Genomic DNA, 12084 nt, shown 5'->3' with positions numbered 1-12084 from the left:
AAGAAGTTTTCACTTATACGATGACGGTCACTTTTATGGAAGGCATCTACCCTATCAACTGTTACAAGACACATAAAAACTATGTCTGTGTTGTTATCGCAGATAGCGATTTATTTATTCATTCATTTATTTATTTATTGTTGTTTTACACCTTGTCAAGGAAGTTTTCACTTATACAATGACGGTTAGTGCTATGGGAGGCATCTACCTGTCAGCCATTACTGGACACAATTATCCTATGTGCTGTTATCGGAGACTGCGATTTATTTATTTATTTATTTATTCATGGTTGCTTTCTACCATGCCCAAGAGCTGCTTTATTATAGAAAGGCGGTCAGTTTTATGTGTTGAGGATGTCGTAGTGACTGAGTTAAACACCGACCTTCGGCGTGTTACTGATGAACTTTATCTCAGGTGGTGCTGAATTACACACACCATACTGGTGGAAGTCCGCAAATGGTCTCACGAGCGTTCTCACGCTTGTTGTCACAAAAGCCGATGAAACAGAAATACCATCTTTAGTTTGTTAAGGCAGACTGGGCAAGAGAGCTCACACAAATTAAATTTGATAGGCTATTCTGAATAAGATGTCGGTAAAATATAACAAAATTAAAAACGGTTTACATACAATATGAAACTTTATTGTGCTAAATGAAAATATGTAACATGTGACCCATGACGTCATGGTTAGTTGATGTTCACGTCAGAGCACTGGTAAAAGATGGCGGGCGCATTCGGGTTCTTGGTGACGTACTGAGCCTAGGAACGAAACAGATAGTGATTCGTAATAGCCGGTAATCAATGATCTATTTAAAAAAAAAACAGCCTCTTCTATTCTTTCACGTTTTTCAAGCCCTATCACCCAAAACAAATAAAAGAAAAATCTAAGATAAACGGTAAAAGATTGCAAGTATTCCGTTTGATCGCGTGGTAAGATACGAAGGTAAATGTTACTTGTTTTACATAATATGCTGTTATTTTCCTGTACACAAAAATGTATTTATTAATTTATTTTTGTTTAATACCTTGTGTACACATGTGTACAATGTTGTAAACATTTCAAAATCTCACATATTATAAAGGACACTGTCATTTTTTGTATATAAATGCCGTAAAAATATAAAAAGTGGCCGTCAAATTTTGACAATCGACGAAACAATAATATCGCCTGCGTCTGCGGTATGTGTGACATTTTTACCAGAATTTGACTAGTACATTGCTCACCTGAATAATAGCTTGTCCCTGCCTGAAAGAAACAATGATAGACGTCAGCAGGTGTGTATACCAACATACCTAGAGGTCTAGAATTGCCTTATCTTTTCTGTACAAATGTGCGGAATCTAAACAAACGTGGGGAATCTGTACAAATGTGAAAAATTTGTACATATGTGGTGAATCTGTACAAATGTGCGGAATCTGTAGAAATGTGAGGAATCTGTACAAATGTGGGGATTATGTACAGATGTAGGGAATGTGTACAAATGTGCAGAATCCGTACAAACGTGGGGATTCTGTACAGATGTGAGGAATCTGTACAAACGTGCAGAATTTGTACAAATGTGCAGAATCTGTACAAATGTGGGGATTCTGTACAGATGTGAGGAATCTGTACAAATGTGCAGAATCTGTACAAATGTGGGGATTCTGTACAGATGTGAGGAATCTGTACAAACGTGCAGAATCTGTACAAATGTGCAGAATCTGTACAAATGTTGGGATTCTGTACAGATATGAGGAATCTGTACAAATGTGTGAAATCTGTACAAATATTGGGATTCTGTACAGATGTCAGGAATCTGTACAAACGTGCAGAATCTGTACAAATGTGCAGAATCTGTACAAATGTGGGGATTCTGTACAGATGCGAGGAATCTGTACAAATGTGGGGAATCTGTACAAATGTGGGGATTCTGTACAGGTGTGGGGAATCTGTGCAAACGTGCAGAATCTGTACAAATGTGGAGATTCTGTACAGATGTGGGGAATCTGTACAAACGTGCAGAATCTGTACAAATGTGGGGAATCTGTACAAATGTGGTGAATCTGTACAAATGTGGGGATTCTGTACAGGTGTGGGGAATCTGTGCAAACGTGCAGAATCTGTACAAATGTGGAGATTCTGTACATATGTGGGGAATCTGTACAAACGTGCAGAATCTGTACAAATGTGGGGAATCTGTACAAATGTGGTGAATCTGTACAAATGTGGGGATTCTGTACAAATGTGGGGAATCTGTACAAATGTTGGGATTCTGTACAGATGTGGGGAATCTGTACAAATGTGGGGAATCTGTAGAAATGTGGTGAATCTGTACAAATGTGGGGATTCTGTACAGATGTAGGGAATCTGTACAAATGTAATCAATTTGTACAAATGTGAGGAATCTGTACAAATGTGCGCATTGTACAAAAAAAAATGAGAATTATAAACAAACATGCGGGTTATGTGTAAATGTGAGGATTATTTCCAAATGTGCGGATAATTTCCAAATGTGCACATTATGCATTTTGATACACGGTTGTCTAGACAGTTAATCATTAAATTACACAGCTTTGACACATCATCACCATAATATGAAGACAACAATGTTCAAATCGCCCACACAAGCGGAATGTTCCCTTTGCCCTGGCAGCTACATGTACGCTCACATCTATGGAAAACAATTCCCATCATTTAGCACGAGATAAGAATGTATCTATTTTTAATGAGTGCAATTTAATAGCTGACAGGCAGTCCGTCTGACAACAGAGCATAGGAATTAGACTGAAATTGTCTGTGCTTAATGTCACTGTCATTGCGAAATCAATACTTCCTCAATCAAACTCTGTGGTTCTCCTCTTATTTTACAAGGTTTGAGTTTGGTTCCATTCCGTGCGGTTGAAGTTTTATTGCCTATGCCAAAGTCTTAAGCAAATGATTTCTGCTGATGTCATAAACGAAATGAGGGGGTTATTTCCCGTTATGCGGAAACACATATACTTACAATGACATCTTGATATTAACAATGCTTCCACAGGCATATGATCCTATATAATTATATGTACTGACATTTAGAATCTTGGCAGTAGTTGGGAGAGATGCTTCTATAGAAAATGATATTTCGATATTTGGCTGTTATATACTCACATACGGCCGTAAGTGGAGAGGTCTGACAGCAACCTGCGGATGGTCGTGGGTTTCCTCCTGGCTCTGTCCGGTTTCCTCCCACCACAATGCTGGCCGCAGTCGTATAAATGAAATGTTCTTGAGTACGGCGTAAAACACCAATCAAATAAATAAAGTAAATAAATATACTTACAAAAAGAAATTGACAGTGGCATTATTATACAGCTACCTAAGCATTGGGATGTTGACATTGGTTGTGCCTATATACTTACATAGCCACTGATATATTGACACGGGTTGTACTTTATACTTACCAAGGCATTGGGATGTTGACATTGGTCGTGCCTATATACTTACATAGCCACTGATATATTAACACGGGTTGTGCTTTATACTTACCTCCGCATTGGGATGTTGACATAGGTTGTGCCTATATGCTTACATAGCCACTGATATATTGACACGGGTTGTGCTTTATACTTACATAGGCATGGAGATGTTGACATTGGTTGTACTTTTATACTTTCATAGACAGTGGGGTGTTGACACTGGTAATGTTTTATACTCACATTGACATTGGGATGTTGACATTAGCGGTATACAGCGTAAGAGCCGCTTCCCCGTTATCAGGAATTCTGGCCAATTCCTTGTAATTCTCAAAGGCTGAAGATGCAACTCCTACCGTAAAGTAACCCTGCAAATGTACAAAATCATTTCTTTTTTAATGAAAGAAATCAAAACAAAGCATACAGACATCTAGGAAACTTTAAGTTGCGGGTAAATGTATTCCAGATTATTTATATTTGACATGTTTTGATTCTTTCACCGAAATCAATGACAATTTTCGGATACAAAAATAGCAGACCCTATCCCCACTTTATCTTCCCTGTACTTACGGTAACAATTTGTTATTTGTGGAGAAATATATATCTACTATATACAGTGCATCCTCCCACCTTAATGCTGGCTTGCTAGATTGTAAGTGGGAAGGTCTTCCAACAACCTGCGGATGGTCGTGTGTTTCCTCCTAGCTCTTCTCGGTTTCCTCCCACCATGCTGCCCGTCGTCGTACCACAGAAATATTCTTTAGTACGGCGTAATACATCAATCAATAAATATATATTATTTGCTGACCGCCATGGTGCAAGCCTTACTCCAATACGACCTTAAATTCTTGATTATGGCGTAAAATAATAAGTAAATATGAAAACGGATTGAGTATGGAATTCTACAGCCTGTTGACTGGGATCTGAAAAACTTCCCGACTTAAATTGGCCGCCGACCTCATGACAGCTGGATTCTAGCCTCATTGTCCAGGTCCCAATCTTTTATACTGCCATGAACAAAAGGCCCGATTGTAGCTGTCCCTTGCTGGCACACTTGCCTAGCGTGTTCGGGATTGAGGCCGTGTTCTCTTTCACATACTTACCCTAAACAAGTAACAACGATATTCGAACCACAGTTTCAGATTTAGTCCAGATTAGATCGAGGTTAGGCATGTTAGAACGTCAAAGCACGATTACTCCTTGACAAACTCCCTGACTTAAAGCGGCAGTCGACCTAACGACAGCTGGATTGACTCCCATTGGTCAATGCTCCAACCCACTGAGGGCTCAAACATTTTATACCGCAATGAGCAACTCTCCGTCGCTGACTCAGTTCCCAAAAGTGTTTGTCACGTCACGAATAATCAACTGTTGCTTGACCGATGAGGCGGTGAGTGTGATCGTACGTTAGGAGATTTATCAGGTGACTGGAGCAGAACGGTGGTTTCTGGTGTAATAACATGTGGGAATCTTGTAAAAAGTCCTCCACACATTAATCTAACCTTGTATGTACGTATGTATGTATGACGACGAGGAGCCTTTAGATGTATGTAGATATTCTGTTTCTTCTTGTGGCTGGAAGAGTTCATGCCGCCAAAGTGCTGCCCCACTGAATCATCATGCCCAAGACACCATGCATGACACCCCAACCAGTCACATTTTACTGCCAATAGGCCAGCCAGTCCTGTTTCCTTGCTTTAATCTCTCAGTGCTGAGCACCAAGCAAGGCAGGAAAAAGTACCATGAAATCTTGGGTATCAGCGGGTTTGATCCCTGGTCTCCTGACTTCGAGGGAGACCAATCATTTTAGGACACCGAAGCGGTCTTGATCTGAGATTGTTCCTGTGAGTGAAATATTCTTTAATACAGTGAAATAAATAAATCTGTTTCTCCCCACCATTATGCTGGTCGCCGTCGCACAGCGTAAAATACCAACCAAATAAATAAATATCCCCCTTTTATCTATACAGGCAAACATATGGGTTATCACGACAAGGCCGTGCTGACCGATAAGCCACACATCCACCCTTGGTGACATTGCCTTAACAGATAAACACAGAAAGAAGGCAACGAGGTGTAGTGTTCTATACACCCAAAATCTGATAATACATCAACGAAGGCCAATTATCTCAGAAAAGATGAAACCCTTAAAAACTGCCTTCACAATTAAGGGTCAGGTCATCTGAAAACAGACTGGTTTGTTTGTTGTGCTGTTTGCTTTTTATTTTGATCATTCGCTTGTTTGTATTTTTGCTCATGTTTCGCGGTATTTGAATCACATCAAGTGCAGCACACTGTATAAATAATTTCATCGACACTTTACCTTTTTCTCTCACTCAAGTTTGCACAAAAATTCTCGATTCTCTTTATAATGAATTAAATTTAACAGAAATTCTGTAGTTTGAGTGATGCTTGAAAGTGTTCTGTTGTAGGAGCTGATTATTCTGTTAAATATAGTTCAAAAATTCTTTTGATTCAACATAAAGACTCTTTTGAACTATCAGAATATTTTGTTGAATAAGACACATTAAGTTGCATTAACAGAATACTTTCTTGAATCACTAAGACAACAGACTGTCTGTTAAAATTAGCATTTTTTCGAGTGTGGGTAGAGACATACCGGTGTAGATGACACCCAGTGGTTCAGGTTCTTCTGTAGAGTCACGGTAAAGTTCTGTCCTGATCTAGAACAATAAACAATGAAGACAACAGATCAGTTAGAGGCTTTAGATCGGATCGGGCACTAAAACAGATAACAGCTAGTGGTTCGAGTTCTTCTGTAGAGTCACGGTAAAGTTCTGTCCTGATCTAGAACAACAAATAATGTAGACAACAGATCAGTCAAAGGCTTCAGGCCGGATCTGGTCCTAAAACAGATAACCGCTTCAGCCGTACGGATTGATCTTGAACAACAAACAATGAAGACAACAGATCAGTTAAAGGCTTCAGGTCGGATCTAGCACTAAAACAGATAACTGCCAGTGGTTCTGCACAGTCACGGTAAAGTTCCGTCCTGATCTAGAACAACAAACAATGAAGACAACAGATCAGCTAAAGGCTTCAGGTCGGATCTGGTACCAAAACAGATAACAGCCTGTGGTTCGAATTCTTCTGCACAGTCACGGTAAAGTTCCGTCCTGATCTAGAACAAAAAACAATGAAGACAACAGATCAGCTAAAGGCTTCAGGTCGGATCTTGCCATACAACAGATAACAGCCAGTGGTTCTGCACAGTCACGGTAAAGTTCTGTCCTGATCTAGAACAACAAACAATGAAGACAACAGATCAGTTAAACGCTTCAGGTCGGATCTAGCACAACAACAGATAACAGCCAGTGGTTCTGCACAGTCATGGTAAAGTTCTGTCCTGATCTAGAACAACAAACAATGAAGACAACAGATCAGTTAAACGCTTCAGGTCGGATCTAGCACTAAAACTGATAACAGCTTCAGGCTTCTAGATTGATCTAGAACAACAAACAATGAAGACAGCAGATCAGTTAAACGCTTCAGGCCGGATCTAGTACTAAAACAAATAACAGCTTTAAGCTTCTAGATTGATCTAGAACAACAAACAATGAAGACAGCAGATCAGTTAGAGGCTTCAGAACGGATCTAGTACTAAAACAGACAACATATCTGCTTCAGGCTTCTGGGTTAATCTAGAACAACAAACATTAAGGGTCGCGGTGTATTCAAATCCAGTTCATGCTGGCTTCCTCTCCGGCCGTACGTGAAAAGGCCTTCTAGCAACCTGTGGATGGTCGTAGGTTTCCCACGGGTTTTGCCCGGAAATAAATAAATCAATAAACATACAAGATAACAGATCACCTTAAGCTTCTAGTCTGATACAGAACAATAAACTTCTAGTTTGAGACAGAACAGTAAAAAGGCTCCTGATTTGAGGTACAATAATAATAAAAAAGGCTTCTGGGTTGATGTAGAACAATAAATATTAAAGATAAGAGCTGAGCTATAGGCGTCTGGTTTTGATCAATCCAATTAATATTCAAGATAACACATCGGCTTCAGACTTCTGATTTCATGTAGAACATTGAAGATAAGGTCTATAACAATAAACATTAAAGATAACAGATTAGCCCTAGGCTTCTAGTCAGGATAACAGTATATATATAATACCCACTTGATACTGATGATGGGGCTTGTCACAGGTTTACCACAGGGAGCCGTCAACCGAATGCAGTTAGGCGAGGCTGAAAAGAACCAGTATTTACGTATACAGTCAAGTACATTATCTCAAAAGAAAACGTATTTATTTATTTATTTGTTTATTGGGGCCTCCGTGGCTCAATTGGTTAGCGCGCTAGCGCAACGTTATGACCCAGGAGTCTCTCACCAATGCGGTCGCTGTGAGTTCGTGTCCAGCTCTTGCTGGCTTCCTCTCCGGCCGTACGTGGGAAGATGTTGCAGCAAAATGCGGATGGTCGTGAGTTTCCCCCGGGCTCTGCCCGGCTTCCACCCTGGCCGCCGTCGTATAAGTGAAATATTCTTGAGTACGGCGTAAAATACCAATCAAATAAAAATTTATTAAAAGTGCATCTCCATTCATATCCTATCTGACACAGGTTGTAAAATGGAATTATCCTTCTACAAAGTACGACGGCAATCCTCAAGTATGCACATTCTACTTAAAAAAGTGTTCATTCTCCAGCTAAGCACGTTGAAAAGATAGATCATTTCAGAATTTGCACATGCAATTTTTAATACTTTTAATATTTTTAATAATTTTTAATGTATTTTGTTGGATACCAAACAATGTACTTGGATATTGGATAAAAATTGAGGAGAAATTCGGACATACATGCCTAAATAGAATATTTTCTTTATAGTTAGATTATGAATTATTTCCACTATTACAATTCTTTTTTTTATATTTGTTCAAATTTGACGCCGAACTCAAGAATGATGTACTCATTAATATGGTAACAGTCGGTTTTATGTTTGTATGGAAGAAAGAGGGCAGGCATATCACGCACCCAATTAGGTATTTGACAACCTCCTGACGTAAGGCCGCGTATACGAATGGGAAGAGGCATGTGTTCGGCAGCGAAAAATTCTGTAGACGTGCGACAATATCATCCGAAGTTGTGGTTGGGAAATGTGTGCTTTAAATAAAAAGCTTAGAAACTATATCTATCAGTGCTGATGATTTTCCAATTCCACTCAAACTCCCATCCCAGACGAATAGGGGAGTTTTGAGATCAAACGATTTTGTTGCTAACGGCAAAAAGAAGTTTTACTGTATCATGTGACTAGCCAAAAATGTTAGGTAACTTTTGTTGACATTATGTTCCGATCATTTGTCTCGTTGTGCTCCGGGGGAGCAAATGACACCCTTTTTTCCAAAGGAACACAAGCCCAGCTCCTCTTTTGTCTATCTTGTTCGTCTATGCAAATAAATCTTTATGTGAAACTTTTGTGGATGTCTCCAACATCCATGCTATGATGCATGCAAAAAATAATAATTACCTCCATTTTTGATCCCAAACTGGGTTGAAATCTTTGAGCGAATTAATTTCAATATTTGTCCTTTAAGGCCACGTCTTATACTGTGGTGTTCGGGTTTTATTTCGGTAGGAGGAATCCGCAGTAACTACCGACCTTTGACACAGTTAATGGACATTCTTCCCACTCGTGACAAACAGACATGCGTGCCATATTAGTTGAAAACAAGTAATCTTGAACATGCGGGCTAACCAGCGCCGTCGGTGTCCTTTTCCCAGTTCACTTTGGTCGATTTTAGTTTTGTTTTTGTCTTTCACAGCAATGGTCTGCAGTATCTTCTAGTTGCAGGAAATTATTCTGTAAAACGCATCCATTTATAATAGCACATCTCCAATAAACAAGTAAGCGGCATCTTCGTTCAAATAAAAAATTTCAGTCGGCTTATATATCTACGATTGCATACTCCTTACACCGCATGCGCCAATCTCACGTTTGTTTTACATCCCTGCCACTCCAAGTAAATCCAACTGGTCACTGGGTCAGGATGATGAGACAGGAAGTGATGTCAGAACACATAAAAACTCTGTGTCAACATTTGTTACTTTACGCACTACCATTCTCTTTATCTGAAGTATGTAAATCATAATTCTAACCAACACCTGGGAAAATTTCGTTGATGAATACTGATAAACAGTTCCGCGCAAAGACACAAGTGGCGAGGCTAAGCCTACATAAGCCTACGTGCGTCGCCAAGGCTCCATAGGTTAGTCTTATCTAATGGCGGTAATGATGCAAAGCTGGCGTAGAAAGTTCACGTGCACTTTAAGGAGTATACTATTATTGTTGTGCCTGCTTCACGCCTATGAGAAAAATTCTTTGTAAGCTATTGCTCGAGGAACGTCATAGAAAGTATTTTTACTCTTTAGAGCATTTGTATCTGAACTACAGGTATTGAATTCACAGGCATTGTTCCTGACGACAGAGGACACGTAAAGGAATTTTCCCTCGCACTTATGGAAGTGGAATGCCACCACTCGCGTTTTCATAGTTTCGACAATATAAATATGAGGTCGAATCTATAGACAATCGTACACCAGCCGTCAATCGATGAGAACGTTCCAGGTCAATAATCGCAAGGCCAGTTTCCAAAACGACGTATAACGCAAACCACCAAAGAACTATGAAAGTATATAAAGCACGGAAATAGGAGGGAATATGCAAAGAGAAGCTGTCAAAAGTTTTGAGTGATGTTGGAGTGACGACTGGTATACGAATGTCTGTTTCGACGCACAGATTCAAATCGTGTACCATGCTAGAATATCAGTTGTCAATAACAAAATATTATCACAGTTTGGTTGCAACTGTTCACATGTTCAACGCGGCAGTCTGATTCAACACGATGAAGATACAGGCCCAAGCCACGGGTTTAGCGGAATTAGACACAATCATGAAGAAGAGCGCCAGAGATTCTGGACGCTCTGTCCATATTTACTTACAAGAGAATTATACCCATTGTAAAACTTACGAAACTTGGAGTGTAGGCGCTTGATGGAATAACATTGAAACACTAGTTTTACAGTAATAGCTTGCCACGTTCATTGAAATCGTCACACAACACGCAGGATCTAACAAATGCTACAATGCAAGACACGAACACGCCATATACAGAAACCTTCGGTCAATTGCTGACCAAATATGGATAATTTACCATGTCAAAATTGAAACTATCCCTCTTGTCGTAAAGTCTGCGAGAGAGGAAACCGTTTTGGCCTTTGTACAAATGTAAGTTCAGATAAAACTGAAGAATACGACAGTGCAGGGTTGAAAATGCGAATACACGAAAGTACGACGGTCAAAAGCCCGGTGGTGAGAAACGAAGTATCAAAAAAGCGAAGTCAAAACCCGAGAAAATGCGAGTGGTCGGATCCCGATAGGCTTCCATGTGTACCTGTCCGCTTTGCAAGTTGGTTCGATGCCAGAAGAGCGCATACAGAAATCCTCTTCGACTCATCAAAGCCTATAGGCCTGGCCCTGGTTGTTCAAAACTGGTTTAAGAGGTAATGCCAGGTTTAAGTTTAAGCCGACTCTTTTCAGTTTTGCACGTAGCTTAAAAGCAAATGTGTAATATTGTATTAAACATGAACCAAAACTGCTGCTGTTGAACTCTGACCTCGGAGAACTGCATTGGCTGCTGGGCTTGCCTAAAAGCATTAACATAAAGTATGACTTAATACCAGCATTAACTGATACACTTTCTAACAACTGGGCATGTCTGTTTTGTCACGATTCCTAATATTACATTAATAATCAGTTATTATATTTTTTAAACAATATAATCGATTCTTGAAATTGGAAAATACAAATCGTACAAATGCTCCATTACTCTTCGGTCAAAAAATGTAAAAAAAAAAGAAACAAAACAAAAAACGCATGCATGTATTAAAAGCTAAAAGCGAATTTCTGTATGGTTCAATTGACGGACCGTATGAGTAAAGATATTTTTTACTTTCATCTTTTCTTCAAAGAGAGTCAAATGCATCGACTGCTTGAAATCCATATAGTTGGCATAATGAGCCATAAAACCGTGTATCCTTTGTGTATCCTTACGTTACAATTTTTTCCAGCTATTAATATTATAGTTTGAATTATAACGTTAGGATGTCAATTATTACCCTGAAGTAAAATATTATATTTATTTATTTATTTGACTCACTCCAGGACACTTAACTTATACGACGGGGAAGGGGTGGGAGGAAACCGGGCAGAGACCTGGGGGCACCCTCGACTGTCCCGAGGTATAAAATATTATAGTGTTCGTACTAAATTTGCCTGTGGGGAAATATAAACAGAAAAATAATCCCACAAAGTAATGTTATCTCAGAGTACTTGCCACTGGCATTATGGTCCATGCTGCCCATCTTAGAATTCAAACATTTGAATGCTTTTGATTTCATTTTAAAAAGTCTAGCAATCATCTTGGGATGATAACTTCAATTTTGAGCTATCTTTTCCTTGAAAAAAGTCGAAGCGGGAAAAATATAATTTATCTTAGTGAAATATTGTTACCAACCTGACTTGTTAATGCCAGAGAGTGACCCTCTCTGTGGCGGGCTAATCATACACATATGAGCCGAGGCAGCGGCCACACAAGCGAAGAGAAGATACAGTTTCATGGTGACAGAGAAG

At 39.4% G+C, this 12084-nt stretch overlaps 1 protein-coding gene across 1 annotated transcript; it reads right to left on the bottom strand.

The window, feature by feature from the left end:
- Positions 1-660: 660 nt before the first annotated feature.
- LOC135463985 (uncharacterized) lies at positions 661-8928 on the bottom strand. The gene is made up of 6 exons (XM_064741457.1): positions 8923-8928; positions 6465-6574; positions 6053-6116; positions 3676-3800; positions 1225-1246; positions 661-759 (listed from the first exon to the last, which is right to left on the bottom strand). Exons 1-6 carry the CDS (start codon positions 8926-8928, stop codon positions 688-690), a joined length of 399 nt encoding a protein of 132 aa, XP_064597527.1. The 3' UTR covers positions 661-687.
- Between the last annotated feature and the right edge of the window lie 3156 nt (positions 8929-12084).

Source organism: Liolophura sinensis, chromosome 3 (assembly GCF_032854445.1).
Source record: "Liolophura sinensis isolate JHLJ2023 chromosome 3, CUHK_Ljap_v2, whole genome shotgun sequence".
Lineage (NCBI taxonomy): Eukaryota > Metazoa > Mollusca > Polyplacophora > Chitonida > Chitonidae > Liolophura > Liolophura sinensis.
The sequence above is the reverse complement of the archived record's forward strand: the minus strand, read 5'-3'. Positions and strand labels throughout refer to the sequence as shown.

Excerpts from the sequence above, each read along its gene's own strand:
- LOC135463985 (XM_064741457.1), bottom strand. Across the intron at positions 3,801-6,052 it reads ACTGGGTGTCATCTACACCG|GGTTACTTTACGGTAGGAGT; the intron begins GTATGTCTCTAC and ends GTACATTTGCAG. Across the intron at positions 760-1,224 it reads AGGGACAAGCTATTATTCAG|GCTCAGTACGTCACCAAGAA; the intron begins GTGAGCAATGTA and ends TTTCGTTCCTAG.